The sequence below is a fragment of the Gopherus flavomarginatus genome, chromosome 4, assembly GCF_025201925.1.
Source record: "Gopherus flavomarginatus isolate rGopFla2 chromosome 4, rGopFla2.mat.asm, whole genome shotgun sequence".
In the NCBI taxonomy this organism is placed as follows: domain Eukaryota; kingdom Metazoa; phylum Chordata; order Testudines; family Testudinidae; genus Gopherus; species Gopherus flavomarginatus.
The window spans coordinates 181,167,711-181,189,631 of NC_066620.1; the positions used below are offsets into that span (position 1 = coordinate 181,167,711).

General features: G+C 48.9%; 2 protein-coding genes across 3 annotated transcripts in view; both read right to left on the reverse strand.

Annotated features, from left to right (window-relative positions):
• Nucleotides 1-7,762, reverse strand: part of PXDN (peroxidasin) — a 156,287-nt gene extending 148,525 nt beyond the window's left edge. For both annotated transcript variants that reach the window (XM_050950608.1, XM_050950607.1), the window contains exon 1: nt 7,462-7,762. In XM_050950608.1, coding sequence (XP_050806565.1) covers nt 7,462-7,670 — 209 coding nt within the window. In that variant the 5' untranslated portion in view covers nt 7,671-7,762. The remainder of the gene's footprint in view (nt 1-7,461) is intronic.
• The window catches only part of MYT1L (myelin transcription factor 1 like), a 525,010-nt gene that overhangs the window by 59,409 nt on the left and 443,680 nt on the right, over nt 1-21,921 (reverse strand). The window lies entirely within an intron of this gene.

The following is a 21,921-nucleotide window of genomic DNA, read 5'->3' on the forward strand; positions in this document are numbered from 1 at the left end:
AATAGCTCCAGTGCCTGCTCCTGTTGCTCCTAACTTTCAAAAGCAGCAGATTGAAACTGATCTGATTCTAGTGAATCTCACTGCTTCCTTTGGAGTTCCGAGTAGATGCAATGAAAATTGACATGACTAGTCACTTATCATTCCACAGCCAATTGGGAAAACTGAGCTGTAGCAGAAGTATTGAAGACATCTGTCAGCAGACTTAGGAAGACAGTACTACATCAGAGGGGTAGCGGTGTTAATCTGTATCAGCAAAAATGAGGAGGAGTCCCTGTGGCATCTAATGCCTAGTCTACACTGTGGGTGGGGGCAGGGGGAATCGATCTAAGATACGCAACTTCAGCTACAAGAATAGCACAGCTGAAGTTGACGTATCTTAGATCGACTTACCTCCCGTCCTGATGGCGCAGGATCGATGGCCGCGGCTCCCCCGTCGACTCTGCTTCCGCTTCTCGCCCTGGTGGAGTTCTGGAGTCAACAGGGAGCGCATTCGGTGATCGATTTATTGCGCTTGATTTATCAAGCGCCAAAATAGTGTAATGTCTGTACTAAATGCATGGAACCCAATGTCAGATTTACAAATGTTTCAAATAAATGTCATAAAAATAAAGTTCTACTAAGAAAGTGACTTTGCATAAATGGCAGCTTTATGTTTAATAGATCTGCACTCTATGTGCATTACAAGCCATATCCACTTGTGTGGGAAACTTTTACTACTTTTTAGTCTTGTTCACACTGCATAGCTAACAAAGCTATGAGACAACAAGCTGGTATTCTGTTCTTCTTCACCCTCAGAATTCCAGCTACACTGAACTCAATTAAACCTGTACAACCCCAGTTTTTTAACTGGGACTGCCTGGGTGTAGCCAAGGGAAAAAAAAAACTATGAAGATCAGACTAGGCCTGCACAGGTGTAATTGAGAGCAGAATCTGGCCTGTGGAATCCTTTTTACTGGTGATGATCAGGAGTAAATTAAGGCAAGATCCATTATTATTTATATTACAGCAGCACTCAAATGCCCCAAATCATGAGCTCAAAACCCAGAATGACACCCTTGACCCAAAGAACTTATTATTAAATTTAGGATAAAAGGTAACTAGGGAAAGGGAGGACAGGAGTAACAATAGTTTACGAACACACATTTACTTAGATGTTATATGCACAACCTGATGATTCTGAAACATTTAAATTTTTAAAATATAAATAAATATCAGCAATTCCCACTGGAACTCTACTTAGTCATTATTTATTTGGAGATTTTCTGTAGGCATCAGGAAGAAGTGGGTCTTGAAGATGCCACTAGAAGGATAAGAGGGTACTATCTTTACAAACTATTTTGGAGAGGGTATTCCTTGGACCAGGGATGGAGTGAAAGTAGATTCAAGGAGCTGGACATTGAACTGGGACACAGCCCATGGACACACAGAAGACCTGATCCTGCACTCTGATCCACTCAGGTGAAATGATGTGTCTATGCAGAGCCCCATAGATTTCAGTAGGACTGCACTAGTGTAATAGTCTGCCTGTATGAATCAAAGCCAGAATATGGATCTCCAAGTATGCAGCACAGAAATGGCAATGTCAGAAAGTGGGGCTGCAGGAGGGTAAGAAACCAGGACTGCAACAAGCACTTTTGCAGAAGGAAGACTTTTGATCTGTGAAGGGAACATTTGTCTGGATTGTATCCAGGTCCACTCTGTTTTAATCCACCACTGGAAGTGATGTGTGAGCCAGAAAGAATACAGTTCAGCTCTCAGCTCCCATGGTGTGGCAGATATAAACTGAAAAAAAATGAGCTCTGGAAATCAATGAGACATAATATACAAGAAAGTCCCATTATGCCATTTTTACAGAGTCACTTTTCAGAGTAGAGCCATATATTAAGAGAAAAAAAAGATAAGGTAAGAATGGCAAATAAAGTGCTGCCAGTGAAAACCTGCTAAGACTCCGGTAGTGTTGTTTGCAGGATTTTTAGAGGTTCCTGTTCTAGCAAGAATGAATGTATTTAAATTAAATCAGTTAATTAATACTTTGAAACAATCCAGCTATCGTTGCCATGCAGGACAAATTATTTATATTGCCTTACACTAAATATAACACTAACATAAAATTATAGCTAAATAGAATAGAAAATAAAGGTAAACATAGATACTGACAGATGCTTTATAGATTTGGCTGGAAAATTTCTACAGATTTCTATTGTCCTTACCTCTGTGAAATGCATTAGCTGGCTCAGTCTAGTTCATAACAGACAAGGGTCCACACCACATTGTTTGCAACCTTGCCAATCTTATATTCTTTAATGCACTTAAAAATACTTATTCCAAAAGAAAAAGTTATAATCTGATGACTCACAAACTGAAAGTGATTTAAATGTATTTTATTTTTTATCTAATGTAAGCCATTCCTGAAGGTGGAAAGTTCATAACATTCCTCCTACTTGGGTGATGACGTGTCTCCATAAAAGCATAAAATTTCTGTGAGAGTTTATAGTACGTACTATTAACAAACTAAGTAGCACTAGGTGAAGTGAAGTATAATTATGTAACCATTTGGTGCCTAAGTATTACTGCAATAAGTACCTCAGAAACGTGTAATAAATAATAAGTATTCATAGTGTATATCTTTGAGCTACAGGTAAAAATATTACTTTTGATACATTCATATCAAGTGGCGATCTTCAAGATACTGCTTGTTAGATCAATTTACAGGCCTGGGGATTCTTAAACTTTTCCATACTGTACGAGTATCTTGTGGTCCACCTCCTTCCCATTCACCACCACATAACATAACTGTAGCAGCTACAGAAATTGCTTATATGGAAAAGTATTATTAGGAAAGTACTTGATATATTTCTAATTGCCTTTTAATGGTGACATAGTAGGCGGAAACAATGAGGATAGTCATCACCATGTGACTAGTAAGAGCTCAACAGACCACCAGCAATCCATAGGCCACACTTTTGAGAACAGGTTTCAGAGCGGTAGTCGCATTAGTTGTTAACTCCTCACTTAACATTATAGTTATGTTCCTGAAAAATGCGACTTTAAGCGAAACGATGTTAAGTAAATCCAATTTCCCCATAAGAATTAACGTAAATGAGGGGGCTAGATTCCAGGGAAATTTTTTTCACCACAGGCACACGGCTTGCCAGGGTAAGCACCCTGGCAGGCCAGTTCAGTTTGTTTACCTGCCACATCGGCAGCTTCGGCTGATTGCGGCTCCCACTGGCCACGGTTCGCCATCCAAGGCCAATGGGGGCGGCGGGAAGCCACGGCCAGCACATCCTTCAGCCCATGGCACTTCCCACCACCCCTATTGGCCTGGGACGGCGAACCAAGGCCAGTGGGAGCCGCGATCGGCCGAACCTGCCAACGCGGCAGGTAAACAAACTGGCCCTGCCCCCCAAGGTGCTTACCCTGGCGAGCCGCGTGCCAGAGGTTACCGATCCCAGGTTTAAACAAACAATTTAATACTGGTACACAGTGATGATGATTGTGAAGCTTGGTTGAGGTGGAGGAGCCAGAGGGTGGGCTATTTCCCTTACTGCTAAATGATGAACTAGCAGTTGGCTGAGCCCTCAATGGTTAACTCTCTCACTTTACAAGGCAGCAGGAATGGAGGGAGATATGTGCATTCCCCTTTAAGTACACTGCCCTGTTAATTAGATCAGCTTGCTGAGACCACAGCTGTTGCAAGCTCTCTCCATCCTGAGCCCTGGTGTGTAATCCCCCTGCTCTATGGAAGATGGGGTGTGTGGGGTGAAGGAGCAGGGGGGAGGGGGACACCCTGACATTAGACTCCCCCCACACACACACAGCAAGCAGGAGTCTCAGGGAGCAGCTCCAAGGCAGAGGGAAGGAGCAGCACATGGCAGTGGGGGCGGGGACCCAGCTGAACTGCAGACAGCTGCTGCACAGGGAACTTACGGGAGCAGGGAGCTGCCGGTCCACCCTGGTTCCAAGCCCCCACCAGCTAGCTGCAACAGGCTGCTCTTCCTGCAAGCAGTAGACAAAGCAGGCAGCTGCCAAAGGACATTAGAAGCGAGCATTGCACAACTTTAAACAAGCATGTTCCCTAACTGATCAGCAATATAACAACGGAACAATGTTAACTGGGATGACTTTAAGTGAGGAGTTACTGTATCAGCAAAAACAAGGAGGAGTCCTTTTGGCATCTTAGAGACTAACAGATTTATTTGGGCATAAGCTTTCGAGGGCTAGAACTCACTTCATCAGATGCATGGAGTGGAAAATACAAAAGCAGGTATAAATACATGAAAAGACGGGAATTGCCTTGCCAAGTGTGAGGTCAGTCTAATGAGACAATTCAATTAACAGTAGGATACCCAGGGAGGAAAAATAACTTTCGTAGTGGTAATGAGAGTGGCCCATTTCAAACAGTTGACAAGAAGGTGTGAGTAACAGTAGGGAAAAATTAGATTTAGGTTTTGTAATGACCCAAGCAACTCCCAGTCTTTATTCAGGCCTAATGTGATGGTGTCCAGTTTGCAAATTAATTACAGTTCTGCAGTTATTTGTTGAAATCTGTTTTTGAAGTTTGGAATTAATTTGCAAACTGCACACCATCACATTAGGCCTGAATAAAGACTGGGAGTGGTTGGGTCATTACAAAACCTAAATCTAATTTCCCCTATGCTAATTTCCACCCTTCTTGTCAACTGTTTGAAATGGGCCACTCTCATTACCACTACATAAGTTATTTGTCATCCCTTGGTATACTACTGTTAATTGAATTGTCTTGTTAGACTGACCTCACACTTGGTAAGGCAACTCCCATCTTTTCATATATTTATACCTGCTCCTGTATTTTCCACTCTTATGCTCTTATGTATCTGATGAAGTGGGCTGTAGCCCACGAAAGCTTATGCCCAAATACATTTGTTAGTCTCTAAGGTGCCACAAGGACTCCTTGTCGCTTTGAGAACAGTTGCCTTAAGACAAACTGAGAATATATAAATGTTAACCTTTTTTTAAAAAAAAAATTCTTTACTAAATCATACGCTAGAACAGTTACTCAAATTTGAGAGACTAAAGGGCTTGATATTGGAGAGGTTAGACAAATACGATGTTTGTATTGTTCATATATTTTCCTCTTACTTACTCACAAATTATAAACATCCATGGTGAGAGAGTTCTGCCTTGTCCAGTTTTAATCTAATATATTTTGCTGTTGTAGGCATCAATATCTTTGCCATGTGTCCAAACCTTTTAGACTCACATCCCTATTGTTAGGAGTTAAAAAAAAAATCAAGATGATTCACAACACGAGACTACAGAAAACTGTGTAAAGCTCAATGACCAATATAAAATGTGTTCTGTATATGTACTTAGTTCCAAATGCAAGAAACATTAACCACCCACTTCCTGTATTGTTCACTAAAACTTTTACAGCTACTTCAGGACTGCTCCAATCCTGCCAAAAGGGTATGCCAAAAAGGGAATCAGAAATGTTAAATAATTGTACTTTTCACATTATGACATTTAGAGTCTGAAATGCAGCAAGGCTTTATGGGGCCCTTTCTGAAAATAACTGAAAGTCACAAGTCAATATGCTACAGTAGGTCATGAAGAAAATACCCAGGGCCAACGTTTGCTCTCCTAGTTTTCCATGGTTGCATTTGTGTAAGTGAGGGCAGGAATTAGTTCCAGGAGTCAGAGTAGCAGCTGTGTTAGTCTGTATCCACAAAAAGAACAGCAGTACTTGTGGCACCATAGAGACTAATTAATTTATTTGAGGATAACCTTCCATGGGCTACAGCCTACTTCATCATATGCATAGAATGGAATATATAGTATGAAATACATATACACACAGAGAACGTGAAAAATGACCCATGGGTCATTACACAAATTGTATCTATTTCCCCATGTTAAGTATCCTCACACTTTCTTGTCAACTGTCTGAAATGGGCCATCTTGATTATCACTACAAAAGTTTTTTTTCTCCTGCTGATAATATCTCTTCTTAATTAATTAGCGTCTTACAGTTGGCATGGTTACTTCTACCTTTTCACATTCTCTGTTAGTCTCTAAGGTGCCACAAATACTCTAGTTCCAGGAGTGTTTGGGATACAGGAGTGTTAGAAACATAGAAACAGGTTAATGGAGCCAATCCCTTACTTATAGTGAACTCTAAATCAAAGTGTGTGAGGTTTGTATGGATTCTCTTTTTTATTAAAAGGGTATGGATGAAAAGGATAAAACTGGTTTCTTTTAAAAAAATCATTGTCAAAAATATGTAGACTAAATTCTTTACTGGCTTTCACCCCATGTGATCCCACTGAAATCAACTGAACCCCAATGCTGCAAAGACTTATTCATGTACTTAGCTCTACAAGCAGCAAGGAGTTAATCCCATTGACATATATATGACCATTCACGCTCCATCAAATTAAGCATTTGCAGAAATCTTTGCGAGATTGGGGGCTTGGACTGTATTGGATATAATTCAGTACAGAATTTGGCCCCTGGTGTATTATTATATGTCCATGGTGCTGTTTAAAATTGAGCCAAAAGTATAACATTCCGAAAAGATCCATTGCCACCAATGAAATATACTTTACCAAGCCACTAGTAAGAGTCACAGTGAAAACATTCTAGGAATCATACACACTTAAAAAAACAACGTCTGTTATTAGATACAAAATACCATGTTTCACGATTACTTTTATTTAAGAACATCTACAAATCCACAAGGATTGATCAAAATCCAGTAGCTCTAAAATTCAACAGCCTGATTTATGAAAGCAACCAAAAAAGTACGTTCAATTGAAAACATCTAGGGCTGGGTGGAGTGCGACGAAACCTTTCACATAAAAACGCGAATCAAAGCCAAGTCTCCCATGGTGAAGCAAGAGCTTCTTAAACAGCTCTCTGCAGCTCGGCTCCCTCCGAAAGATGTTGCTGAGAATAATTAATGAAATGATCCAAGAAAGGAAAACTGGAGCCCGCTGAGTGACTTCGCCACCACTCGCCCTGCTGGCTCCAGGCCTCGGGGGGGGAAGCCACACAGCTGCGGGCCAAGCTCAACGGTGCAGCACATCTGTGCCTTCAGCAGATAATCAGACAGAGACCAAAAAAGCGAGAGAGAATATACCAGGCAGAGACAACCGGGGGGCAAGTCACTGGCCATTGCTACCAGAGCCGCAGTGGGGGAGGGGGGCTAGTTCACCCCCTGCGCTCTACAAATCAATCTCCACTGGAGCTAACAAAAGACTCCAGAGGGAGAGGGAAGCCCAGTGATCGGGGCTTCCAACCCGACAGGCTAGAGACAAAGGGCTGTGGCAGCTGCTGCACGGTGTCCCCCGCCCCAGGTGCCCCAACCGAGACCCCCCCCCTTACTGCTCCCTCCAGGCCTCTCCCTACATTCAGGGCGAGAAGCTCCCGGACTCCCTCCCCCTCGGCTACGTGAAGCCCCCCCGCCCGGGGGGTACTCACAGGATGGTGGTTTGGGGCGACACGGCGGGGACGCTTTCCAGCATCAGATGCATGCAGCGCACCGTGGTGCGGAAGCACAAGCAGCGGCTAGGGCACCACACGCTGCCCCGCGGCGGCGGCTGGGGCTGCGGGGAGGCGGCGAGGAAAAGCGCCCCGCTCCAGAGCAGGAGCACGAAGCCGAGCCCGGCCGCCGATGTGCAGCGGGCCATGGTGCGAGGGGCAGGAGGAGGAGGGCGAGGGGCGGTAGTAGGTCTCCACCGTGCCTGCTCCGCTCCCAGCTGCGGCTGCTCTCGCTCCTGGACCTGGAGCCAGCGGGCGGAGGCGACTCCCTGCCCGGCGCAGGCTGGAGAGGGGAGGGGAGGGGAGGGCCGGGCAGCCGTGGGACCGCCCCAGCCGGCGCGCTCGGAGAGCTGGGCAGGCAGCCCGGCTACTGGCTCCCCGGCCCGAGCGGAGCGTTCCACAGCGAGGCACCGCCCGGACAGGGGGAAGCGGCTTCCTCCGCCAGGGGGCGCATGGAGGGGGCAGCTCGGGGAAGCGCATGGCCGAATCCCCTCACCCCCATCGGAGACACAGAGCGCACGGGTCTGACCCCCACCCCCACCGGGAGCACAGAGCGCACGGGTCTGACCCCCACCGGGAGCACAGAGCGCACGGGTCTGACCCCCACCCCCACCGGGAGCACAGAGCGCACGGGTCTGACCCCCCACCCCCACCAGGGGCACAGAGCGCACGGGTCTGATTCCCACCCCCACCGGGAGCACAGAGCGCACGGGTCTGACCCCCACCCCCACCGGGGGCACAGAGCGCAAGGGTCTGACCCCCACCGGGAGCACAGAGCGCACGGGTCTGACCCCCACCCCCACCGGGAGCACAGAGCGCAAGGGTCTGACCCCCACCAACACCAAGGGCACAGAGCGATAGGCCCCCTACAAGGGTCCCCCCCCATTCCCTCCTGAGGCACAGAGCGGCAGGCCCCCTGCACAGCTCTGCCCCCATGCCCTTCTGGAGCACAGAGTAACAAGCCCCCTGCACGGGTCTGACCCACCCCCCACCAAGGGCACAGAGCGGCAGGCTCCCTACAAGGGTCTGCCCCCATCCCCTCCTGGGGCACAGAGCAGCAGGCCCCCTGCACAGGTCTGCCCCCACCCCCTCCTGGGGCACAGAGTAACAAGCCCCCTGCACAGGTCTGAACCCTCCATCCCCTCCTGAGACACAAAGTGATAGTCCCCTTACACAGGTCTGACCCCTGCACCCCCAATCAGGGCATTGGGCACTTCCCTGTTGTGTCCATTCCTATAAAGTGGATGCACAGCTGGTTGAAAACAACTGTACTCAAAGAGTAGTTGTCAGTGATTTGCTGTCAAACTGGGCGGACATATCTTGAAAGGTCCTGCAGAGGTCCGTTCTGGTGCTATTCAATATTTTCATTAGCGACTCGGATAATGAAACAGAGAATGTGCTCATAAAACTTGCAGATGAGACCAAGATGGGAGGGGTTGCAAGAACTTTGGAAGACAGGATTAGAATTCAAAATAGCCTTGATAAATTGGAGAATTGGTCTGAAATCAACAAGATGAAATTCAATAAAAAACAAATGCAAAGTACGACACTTAGGAAGGAAAAATTAAATGCACAATTACAAAATGGAAAATAACTGACTAGGTAGTAGTCCTGCAAAAGAGGTTCTGGTGGTTGTAGTGGATCACAAATTGAATCTGAGTCAACAATGTAAGGCAGCCAGAATAACCAACAGGACTCCACTGGCCATCACATACAGTCCCCAGCTAAAACCTCTCCAACGCATCATCAGGGATCTACAACCCATCCTGGACAATGATCCCACACTTTCACAGGCCTTGGGTGGCAGGCCAGTCCTCGCCCACAGGCAACGTGCCAACCTGAAACATATTCTCACCAGTAACTGCATACCGCACCATAGTAACTCTAGCTTAGGAACCAATCCATGCAACAAACCTCCAGGCCAACTCTGCCCACATATCTACACCAGCGACACCATCACAGGACCTAACCAGATCAGCCACACCATCACCGGTTCATTCACCTGCACGTCCACCAATGTAATATACGCCATCATATGCCAACAATGCCCCTCTACTATGTACGTCGGCCAAACTGGACAGTCACTACAGAAAAGGATAAACGGACACAAATCAGATATTAGGAATGGCAATATACAAAAACCTGTAGTAGAACACTTTAACCTCCCTGGCCACACTATCGCAGACCTTAAGGTGGCCATCCTGCAGCAAAAAAACTTCAGGACCAGACTTCAAAGAGAAACTGCTGAGCTTCAGTTCATCTGCAAATTTGACACCATCACCTCAGGATTAACCAAAGACTATGAATGGCTTGCCAACTACAAAACCAGTTTCTCCTCCCTTGGTTTTCACACCTCAACTGCTAGAACAGGGCCTCATCCTCCCTGACTGAACTAACCTCATTATCTCTAGCTTGCCTGCATATATATACCTGCCCCTGGAAATTTCCACTACATGCATCTGACGAAGTGGGTATTCACCCACAAAAGCTCATGCTCCTAAACGTCTGTTAGTCTATAAGGTGCCACAGGATTCTTTGCTGCTTTTACAGATCCAGACTAACACGGCTACCCCTCTGATACAGGAATAAAAAAAGACTAGTATAATTGCATTAACAGGAGCATTGTATGTAACACACGGGAGGTAAAGCTTTAGTAACGTTTTTGATACTGTCTTGCATGACCTCATAAACAAACTTGGGAAATGCAACTAAGATGGAGCTACTATAAGGGGAGTGCATAACTGGTTGGAAAACCATTCCCAGAGAGTAGTTATCAGTGGTTCATAGTCATGCTGGAAGGGCATAATGAGTGGGGTCTCACAGGGATCAGTTCTGGGTCCAGTTCTGTTCAATATCTTTATCAAAGATTTCAGATAATGGCATAAAGAGTACACTCATAAAATTTGCGGATGATACCAAGCTGGGAGGGGTTGCAAGTGCTTTGAAGGATAGGATTAAAATACAAAATGATCTGGACAAACTGGAGAAATGGTCTGAAGTAAACAGGATGAAATTCAATAAGGACAAATGCAAAGTACTCCACTTAGGAAGGAACAATCAGTTGCACACATACAAAATGGGAAATGACTGCCTAAGAAGGAGTATTGCTAAAAGGGATCTGGGGATCATAGTGCACCAAAAACTAAATATGAGTCAACAGTGTAACACGGTTGCAAAAAAAGCAAACACCCTTCTGGGATGTATTAGCAGGAGTGTTGTAAGCAAGACATGAGAAGTAATTCTTCCACTCTACTCCACACTGTTTAGGCCTCAGCCAGAGTATTGTGTCCAGTTCTGGGCACCACATTTCAGGAAAGATGTGGACAATTTGGAGAAAGTCTAGAGAAGACCAACAAAAATGATCTAGAAAACATGACCTATGAGATTGAGGGATGGATTAAAAGGTCTAACAGGCCGGACTTGGTCTGCAGGCCGTAGTTTGCCCTCCCCCGTCTAGATAATACTTAATCCTGCCATGAGTACAGGGGATTGGACTAGATAACCTCTCGGGGTCTTTTGCAGTCCTATGAGTCTATAATTATCCTGTTCTACTTGGAATTGATGAGGCCTCACCTAGAGTACTGTGTCCAGTTCTGAGCACCATTCTTTAAGAAAGATGTGGGCAAATTGGCCAGAGTCCAGAGGAGAGCAACAAAAATGATAAAAGGTTTAGAAAACCTGACCTGACGTTCTGATTTCCAAAGTTCTTGCCTGATCTATGAGGAAAGGTATTCCAAATGCCAATAGGAAAGTCCCTAGCAGACTTCACTGAGTCTTTGGCACTGTTCTAGTTTGGGAGTAAGAACTATGCTATGGAAGACCTTTTGGTTTTGGTATTTTAAATGTTATTATTTTCTTCTTTTTTGTTGTGAGTGGCGATGGTAGTAGTTAATTGGGCCAAACAGGGTATTAGTGTTGTGACTCTTAGAGATTTTTCAAAGAGGAAGGGTCTGCAGTATTTCCTGAAGATGGCCAGACTCTAAATCTCCTCAGGAAGTTTGTTCCATAGCCAAGTTTTCTTGACCAAGAATGTTTTAATCCTGGTTCCCACACACTTTGTTCTGGGCTTTGTGTTCTGCATTGTCTGGCAGTGCAGTGGTTCATAGATCAAATTTGGTCTGTAATGTAGTTGGGGCTTGATCCATTAATTACTTTGAAAATTAGGTCCAGAGGTTGACTGTGCAGCTAGTGGAAGGACTTGAGCCTGGTGGGGATAATATTGTGAAGAATTACTGGTCTTTTGCTCCACCAACCCCCCACTCTGAAGAAGCCTACAAGAATCTTGTAGAACGGTGCTTCTCAAAGCTGGGCCGCTGCTTGTTCAGGGAAAGCCCCTGGCAGTCCAGGCCGGTTTGTTTACCTGCCGCGTCCGCAGGTTTGTCCAATTGCGGCTCCCACTGGCTGCAGTTCACTGTCCCAGGCCAATGGGGGCTGCGGGAAGGGCAGCCAGTACATCCCTCAGCCCACGCCACTTCACACAGCCCCCACTGGCCTGGGATGGCGAACTGCAGCCAGTGAGAGCCACGATCGGCCGAACCTGCAGACGCAGCAGGCAAACAAACTGGCCCAGACCACTAGGGGCTTTCCCTGAACAAGCGGTGGCCCAACTTTGAGAAGCACTGTTGTAGAAGCCTACATCTATAGGAATTGAAGGAGAGGAGTTTCTGCAAAGTCACTGGGGGTGAGGCAACAATCTCCCTCACCCTAGATCATCTGAGTCCCCTTCACTCACCAAATCAGAGGAAACAATTGGCTCTTTATTTAAGATGCCCTTGTTACCTAGCAGCTCTGTGTTCTTGGGGAACCAGGGCGCAGTACCCAGCCTGTCTGACTCATGAAAGACCTTCCCCCACCCCAGCCTCTGCTTGAACCAAAGCAGATCAGAAGAAAGACTTTTAAAAAGCAATGAAAAGGCAATGGGAGACACATCTAAACCCCTGGGATAAGAATGACAGAATTAAGGAAACTCCCCTAGCCTCATTTGCATCAAAGTTGGAACAAGGAAGCATCTCTATTAGCATACAGAATGGAGAAAAGACGGTTACTTACCTTGTAACTGTTGTTCTTCGAGATGTGTTGCTCATATCCATTCCAGTTAGGTGTGTGCATGCCGCGTGCACGTCCGTCGGAGAAACTTTTACCCTAGCAACCCAGGCGGGTCGGCTGGGCGCCCCCTGGAGTGGCGCCGCCATGGCGCCCAATATATATCCCAGCTGACCCGGCCACCCTTCAGTTCCTTCTTGCCGGCTACTCCGACAGTGGGGAAGGAGGGTGGGTTTGGAATGGATATGAGCAACACATCTCAAAGAACAACAGTTACAAGGTAAGTAACCATCTTTTCTTCTTCGAGTGATTGCTCATATGCATTCCAGTTAGGTGATTCCCAAGCCTTACCTAGGCGGTGGGGTCAGAGCGAGATGTGGCGGTATTTAAAACTGCTACGCCGAAGGCCGCATCCTCTCTTGATTGCCTGACCAACGCATAGTGATCGGTGAACGTGTGGACCGATGACCAGGTTGCTGCACGACATATCTCCTGTATAGGCACGTGCGCAAGGAAGGCCGCCAACGTTGCCTGAGCTCTCGTGGAATGTGCCGTGAGGTGGCCAGAGGGGACACGAGCTAAGTTGTAGCATGTGCGAATGCAAGCAGTTACCCAGGAGGAAATCCTCTACGAGGATATAGGCTGCCCTCTCATGCATTCCGCGATCGCCACAAACAGCTGAGGGGACTTCCGAAATGGTTTTGTTCTCTCAATGTAGAAAGCAAGCGCTCTACGTACATCTAAGGAGTGCAGCTGTTGTTCCCGTCGAGAAGAGTGTGGTTTCGGGAAGAAGACGGGGAGGAATATGTCCTGGTTGGTATGGAAGGTGGAAACAACCTTAGGGAGGAACGCCGGGTGGGGTCGCAGGTGCACTTTGTCCTTATGGAAGACAGTGTAGGGCGGGTCCACTGTGAGAACTCTCAGCTCTGAGACCCGTCTGGCCGATGTAATGGCCACCAGAAAGGCCGTCTTCCATGACAGGTGCGTGAGCGAGCAAGTCGCCAGTGGCTCGAATGGTGGGAGTGTGAGCCTGTTCAGGACCAAGTTGAGGTCCCAAGTAGGGGCAGGGCGGCGTACAGGGGGGTATAGACGCTCCAGGCCTTTAAGAAATCTGGTGACTAAGGGGTGAGAGAATACGGAGCGGCCACCTTCCCCTGGCCGGAAGGCGGATATGGCCGCTAAGTGTACCTTCAAGGAGGAAATTGCCAAGTCCTGCTGCTTAAGGTACCAGAGATAGTCTAGGACTGTGGAAACTGGGGTCTGCGTAGGGTTCACCCCTTGAGAAGCGCACCAGCAAGAGAAACACTTCCACTTGGCCCTGTATGTTGAGCGAGTGGAGGGCTTCCTGCTGTTAAGGAGTATATGTTGGACCGGTGCAGAGCAGCTGAGCTCCGCCGTGCTCAGCCATGCAGGAGCCACACCGTGAGGTGTAGGGCCCGCAGGTCTGGGTGGCGAAGCGTGCCGTGATTCTGGGTAATCAGGTCCGGGTGGAGAGGAAGATGAATTGGGGGGGCTACAGATAGGTCCAGCAAGGCGGTGAACCAGTGCTGTCTGGGCCACGCAGGTGCGATCAGGATCAAATGCGCCTTGTCCCTGCGCAGCTTCAACAGGACCTTGTGTACCAGAGGGAACGGAGGGAAGGCATACAGGAGGTGGCGGGTCCACGGCAGGAGAAATGCGTCCGTGATCGACCCCGGAGAGAGACCTTGAAAGGAGCAAAACTCCTGGCACTTCCTGTTGGACTTGGTTGCGAACAGGTCTATGCGGGGAAAGCCCCACCTCTGGAAGATGGAATGGATGACATCCGGTCTGATCGACCATTCGTGGCAGAGGAAGGATCGGCTGAGGCTGTCCGCCAGCGTGTTCTCGACCCCTGGGAGGAAGGATGCCACCAGGTCTATTGACTGGGCTATACAGAGGTCCCAGAGCCGAATGGCCTCATGACATAGGGGAGACGAACGGGTTCCCCTCTGTTTGTTGATATAATACATGGCCGTTGTGTTGTCCGTGAGTACGGAAACGCAACGGCCTTGCAGGTGTCGTTGAAACGCCTGGCAGGCGAGGCGGACTGCTCTTAGCTCCCGGACATTTATGTGGAGTGAGAGCTCGTGGGACGACCAGAGGCCCTGGGTGCGCAGGTCCCCTAAGTGAGCTCCCCACCCCAGGGATGACGCATCGGTTGTTAGAGTTACCGATGGCTGCTGTGGATGGAACGGCATGCCCGCGCATACTAGAGATGAGGTCAGCCACCAGTCGAGGGAGCGGAGAGGGTCGGGGGGGACCGTCACTAATACATCCGGGTGGTCTCTGCTCGGTCGAAACACTGAATGAAGCCACGTTTGGAGGGGCCTCATTCTGAGCCTGGCATGCTTTGTCACGTAAGTGCAAGCAGCCATATGACCGAGGAGTGTGAGGCAGGTTCTAGCCGAGGTGAGTGGATAGGATTGCAAGCCCCGGATGATCGCACCGATCGTCTGGAAGCGAGGTTGAGGTAAGAAGGCCCTGGCCTGAATCGAGTCCAGGGTCGCGCCTATGAAGTCCAACCTCTGTGCAGGTACCAGGCTGGACTTCTCGGCATTGATGAGCAGTCCCAACCGGGAAAAGAGGTCCGTAACGGCCTCGACATGCCGTCGCACCTGCGACTGGGAGGACCCTTTCAGGAGCCAGTCGTCTAGGTACGGGAAGACGTGGATTTTCCGCTGACGGAGGTGGGCAGCCACGACGGCCATGCACTTGGTGAACACCCTCGGGGCTGTAGAGAGGCCGAAGGGCAGAACTGCGAACTGGAAGTGCTGATGTGTGACCGTGAAGCGGAGGTACTTCCTGTGCGGTGGGAAGATGGCGATATGGAAGTACGCGTCCTTCATGTCGAGGGCGGCGTACCAGTCTCCAGGATCCAGTGATGGGATAATGGTTCCCAGGGAGATCATGCAGAACTTCAACTTGAGCATCCATTTGTTGAGGCCTCGTAAGTCTAGGATGAGTCTGAGACCTCCCCTGGATTTGGGAATCAGAAAATATCGGGAGTAGAATCCCTTGCCTCTCTCGGCTAGCGGTACTTCCTCTATAGCCCCCACCGCCAGGAGGGAGCGAATCTCCTGCAGGAGGGTTTGCTCGTGAGAGGGGTCCCTGAAGAGGGACCGGGAAGGGGGTCCGGAAGGGGGTAAAGAAGCAAATTGCAGATGGTATCCATGCTTCACTGTGCGTAACACCCAACGGTCTGACGTTAATTGGGACCACGCAGGGAGGAAGTGGGAGAGGCGGTTGGAGAAGGTGGGGGAAGGATCCTGTATTGAGACTGGTAAGCCGTCCCCGGGCGCACCTTCAAAAACCGGACTTGGGGCCCGGTTGTGACTTGGAAGGCCCTTGGTTCTGGCCTCCCTGGGAGCTGGGTTGGCGTCTGCGTCCCACCCGGCCACGCCGTCTCTTGAGGTCCTGCCTCTGACGGGGTGGGAAGTATGGGTGCCATGCTTGGGGCCTGAAGGGTCTACGCTGGGTGGAAGGGGTATGCATCCCCAGCGAGCGAATGATGACTCGATTATCTTTTAGATTTTGTAATTTGGAGTCCGTCTTCTCCGAGAACAACCCTTTCCCGTCAAAGGGTAGGTCCTGGATTGTATATTGCAATTCTGGGGGTAGTGTGGAGGCTTGAAGCCATGAGAGGCGCCGCATGGTTATTCCGGACGCCATGGTTCTGGCTGCCGAGTCAGCCGCGTCGAGGGAGGCCTGGAGGGAGGTCCTGGCCACCTTCTTACCCTCCTCCAGGAATGCGTTAAATTCCGGGCGTGAGTCCTGGGGTAGCAGTTCGGCGAACTTACCCACCTCCTCCCATATGTTGTGGTTATAGCGCCCCAGTAGGGCCTGCTGGTTTGCCACATGGAGTTGTAAGGCCCCCGCTGAGTAGACCTTGCGACCCATGAGGTCCATGCGCTTAGCCTCCTTGGACTTGGGGGCCGGTGCCTGCTGTCCATGCCGTTCCTGTCATTGACCGATTGGGCCACTAGGGAGGAGGGAGGAGGGTGTACATACAGGTACTCGTACCCCCGAGAGGATACCATGTACTTCCTCTCCACTCCCTTAGCTGTCGGCGGGATGGAGGCTGGTGACTGCCATAGGTTCTCGGTGGTAGACTGGGTAGTCTTTATAAACGGCAGGGCTACCCGGGTAGGGGCATCAGCCGAGAGGATGCTCACCACCGGGTCCTGAACCTCTGAGACCTCCTCCACCGGGAGGTTGATATTAAGGGCCACCCTACGGAGGAGGTCCTGGTGGGCCCTGAGGTCTATAGGCGGAGGTCCCGATGTTGATGTCCCAGCCACTGCCTCGTCCGGCGAGGAGGAGGAGGAGGAGACTCCGGGGATGAGGTCCTCCTGTGCGGTGTCTCGTTCTTCTTCTGGTTCCTGCTCGTGACGGCCCGGGGAATCTGGAGGCGGCTGTTTGCCCGACTCAACCATGGGAGGGAGGGAAACAGTGGCCTCTGGCACCCGGTGCTCTGAGGCGGTGGGATGTGGCTGAGGCAGGGGGGCACCCTGGGTCTGATGATAAGCCCAGGGTGTCCAAAAACCCCACTGTTGTGCACTCGTGTCCTGTGGGTGGGGGTCTTGAAACTCGCCCAGCGGTACTTCGGGTTCGTAATAGCTACCCGCCTGGGAGGATGCCGACGTGCCCCTTGATGGCCACGGTGGCGCTGCAAAAGTCGGTGCCGAGGTACCGACCGACCTCACACCTCTGGATACTGGCGACCGGTGCTGGTATCGGTGCGGAGAGCGAGACCGGGACCTGCGACCAGCTCGGTGCCGGGAGGTCGACCGGGATCGCGAGTGCCGTTGCCTGGATCTGCTCCTGGAGGTGCGGTGCCCCCCGCGGTGCCGTGAGCTGGAGCGGTGCCGGGAGTACCGAGTTGACGCTCGGGACGTCGACCTGCGCCGGGAGCACGATCGGTGCCGGGAGCGTGAGCGGTACCGGGGTGACCGGTGCCGAGAGCTCGACCGGTGCCTAGGCGATTGCCGTCGAGATCGGTGCCGGGACTCCAACCGGTACCGTGATCGGGATCGGGACCGACGCCGCGAGCTTGAGCGGCGTCTTGAAGCCGAGCATCTGCGGGACCGCGACCTGGAGCAGTGCCGGTCTGCTACACTGACCGAAGCTGGTCTGGTCAGGGTCGGATTGCCCATAGAGCACAGAACCCGCACCGGCAGTGCCGGGGGTAAGGGCATCGGTGCCTCGGTGATGGCGATTAGCTCTCTCGCCGCGGCAAACGTCTCCGGGGTAGTAGGTGAGGTGAGCTCTACCACAGTGTGTACCGGGGAGCTGCCAGGTGCCGGACTCGACGGCCATCGCGGGGTCGGAGTCAACGGTACCGGCTTTGGCGGTGCCGCGGCAGGTGTCGGTGCCAGGCAATCCGCCTTCTGCGCAGGGCCTGACTGTGGGGCAGCTGATGGCGAGACGATCTGTGCCTTCGCCGCCTTCGGCCTCGGGGAGGTGGAGCGGCTCTGGCTCTTTTTCGGTGCCGCCTTCTTGGAGGTGGCACTCGGTGCCACGGTGCCCTTGCTCACCGGCTGACTTGCGCTCTGAGCCAAGGGCGAAGGTGTCAAGGCCGCTTCCATGAGGAGCTGTCTCAATCTAATGTCCCGCTCCTTCTTGGTCCTCGGCTTAAAGGACTTACAGATTGAGCACTTGGCTGTTAAGTGCGACTCCCCGAGGCATTTTAAGCAGGAGTCATGGGGGTCTCCCACAGGCATGGGTTTGTGACAAGCCGAGCACGGCTTGAAACCCGATGAGCCGGGCATGGGCTCCGGCTCCCAGTGCGGGGGAGGGAGGGGATACCCCGATCCCCTCGCTACTACTAAAAACTACACTAACAACAGATAACTGACTACTAACAACTATATATCTATATATGTACAATAATAACTATAACTACTATATACAATGATAGCGAAATGAGCTGCTAGGGAGTGTGGAGGTCAGCGAAGCCGAGCTCCACAGTTCCAACGACCGACACGGGCGGTAAGAAGGAACTGAAGGGTGGCCGGGTCGGCTGGGCGCCATGGCGGCGCCACTCCAGGGGGCGCCCAGCCGACCCGCCTGGGTTGCGAGGGTAAAAGTTTCTCCGACGGACGTGCACGCGGCGCGTACACACCTAACTGGAATGCATATGAGCAATCACTCGAAGAAGAACAGAGATTCCAAGCAAGAACTATATAAAAAAATAATGGAACTCTGGGACCAGAAAAGCAGGGAAGCACTGCATGATGGGGGAATCTCTGCTCCAGATGTTAATGAACCCACGCCTGCACACACCCAGCTCAGTAGTTATCAAACAAATTCTAGCAATAATTTCTTTATTGGTATGCAAAATAGTGAAGCTCCCTAGTTGCACTGCAAACTCCCTCTAAGGAACACTGCTCAAAGCCAGGAATGATCACCTCCCATGTCTAGCCTGAACAAAACAACTTAGAAGCAGCAAAGAGTCCTGTGGCACCTTATAGACTAACAGATGTATTGGAGCATGTCACATGCATCCGACGAAGTGGGTATTCACCCATGGAAGCTCATGCTCCAATACGTCTGTTAGTCTATAAGGTACCACAGGACTCTTTGCTGCTTTTACAGATCCCAACTAACTCGGCTACCCCTCTGATACAAAACAATTTAGAAATTCTTCCTTGTTTACACATGAACAAATCTAGTGTTCTCCCTTGAACCATTGTTGTTTCTCTACAAAAAACCCTACCTATGCTCAAGTAAATGTTCTAATGCCTGGATCCAAAATCTGCATCAGTTCCATTGGGACTTCCTCCTCTCCTGGCTGATCGTGCTGATGGCTCTGCCTGACTCCAGCACTCTGGATTCTCAGCTACCACTACCACCACCTGAGACCCCTGATCGATTCAAGCTTCATAGAGTGGTGAGAACCCAGCTCTCTCTAGGTGTAGCCTTTTGACCCTGACTTGTGTGATCAGTTATGGTTTTGTAAACCTGACTTTTATAATCAAATTTAAATTAGATTTAATATAACAACTATTTTGTTTGTTTGGCTCCCCTGTGGTTATTACCTGGCAATAAATAACTTTCATGACTAAGCTGGTTGCCTCTCCCCCTCCTCCCAACCCCCTGGGTGTTTTTTGGTTTCCTCATTCACTCTGCAACAGTGCTCCTCATACCTAAGCTAAAAGATCCCTGCAGCACCCAAAAATCCTGTGGGGTTTGCTAATCAAGTGGGTTACTACCGGAACAATTGTAACGTGAAAGTGGGGATGGAGACATGCTGAGTCCAGGGGCATGTGAGAGTGGCAAACTGAAAGTGCTGCTCGACTTAGCCTACTGAGTCCAAGGACATATAAGGGGTCAGCTTTGGAGTGCTGATTAACCTGGTCCTCTCAGACATGCTCTGTTAACGTGTGTGTGTCTGTTCACCTGGAAGAACCCAGCCCTGGAGAACCTAGGTCCCACAGGATAGCTCCACTGAGGCCACGTCCAGACTAGGAATTAAAATCGATTTTAGATACGCAACTTCAGCTACGAGAATAACGTAGCTGAAGTCGAATTTCTAAAATCGAGGTACTCACCAGTCTGGACGGGGCGGCATCGATGTCCGCGGCTCTCCGCGTCGATTCCGGAACTCCGTTCGGATTGATGGAGTTCCGGAATCGATGTAAGCGCGCTCGGGGATCGATACACCGCGTCCAGACTAGACGCGATATATCGATCCCCGAGCAATCGATTTTAACCCGCCGATGCCGCGGGTTAGTCTGGACGAGGGCTGAGAGAGAACTTCCGTCAGGGAGAAGTAGCGCTCCATATGAGAACACAAGTGACACAAGCAGTACCTTGACAGAAATACAGAACCCACCCCCAGAAGAGTAACCTTAATAAATGAGCATACCCCAAAATACCAGGCAAAACTGGTAACACCCTTCCCAAATTTCCTTACACCTAATCTTATAAATAATAATTGGTGTTATGTGTTATTATTGAAACTGAAATTTAAAAAGCTAATTTACTTTTAACCAACAATACTATGTGTCTATTTTTTGCATTTCTCTCACCTTGGACAACAAAAATAGACTTCTATTTCACCTGTGTTTATAGTTAGCACCAAGTGAGTTTCATTTTGCAATGTTTTTCTGTAATAGGATGTTAAGATGATTGGCTTACAAAAATACAGTAATTTTTTTTTAATGGTTTCCTTTGGAACGTAAACAACAAACAAAATCTATGGAAATATTTTATAATGGTCTTAAGTTTTGTAAAAGCTTTTTTATAAAAATTCAGATTTGGGGTTTGACTTGACCTGATAGTATTCCAGTATGGAAATTGAATTTAATATATATACACATTTTTCTCTCTTCTTAAAAATATATATATATATACAATAAAGGATTAAGATAAATTGGATGTACAGCCATTATTCTGCCTGAGTGAATTTGAATTCTAAGTATCAGAGGGGTAGCCATGTTAGTCTGGATCTGTAAAAGCAGCAAAGAGTCCTGTGGCACCTTATAGACTAACAGACGTACTGGAGCATGACATGCATCCGACGAAGTAGGTATTCACCCATGAAAGCTCATGCTCCAATACGTTTGTTAATCTATAAGGTGCCACAGGACTCTTTGCTGCTTTTGAATTCTAAGTAGGTTAATTTTTTTTGAATGTTGCATGCATTCCATAAAACAATATAACTATTTTACAGATGGGGTGTCATAAACAGATAGCTAAGGGTTAATGTCTCTTTCACCTGAAGCACCTGACCAGAGGACCAATCAGGAAACCGGATTTTTTCAACTCTGGGTGGAGGGAATTGTGTGTCTGAGTCTTTTGTCTGTCTGCCTGCTTTCTCTGAGCTTTGGAGAAGTAGTTTCTACTTTCTAGTCTTCTGTTTTTAAGTGTAAGGACAAAGAGATCAGATAGTAAGTTCTATGGTTTCTTTTCTTTGGTATTTGCATGAATATAAGTGCTGGAGTGCTTTGATTTGTATTCTTTTTGAATAAGGCTGTTTATTCAATATTCTTTTAAGCAATCGACCCTGTATTGTATCATCTAAATACAGAGAGAACATTTGTATGTATTTTTCTTTCTTTTTATATAAAGCTTTCTTTTAAGACCTGTTGGAGTTTTTCTTTACTTCAGGGAAACTGAGTCTGTACTCACCAGGGAATTGGTGGGAGGAAGAAATCAAGGGGAGATCTGTGTGTTGGATTGCTAGCCTGATTTTGCATTCCCTCTGGGGGAATAGGAAAGTACTTTTTGTTTCCAGGATTGGGAACAGAGAGGGGGAGTCTCTCTGTGTAGTTTCACAGAGCTTGTGTCTGTGTATCTCTCCAGGAGCACCTGGAGGGGGGAAGGGAAAAAGAA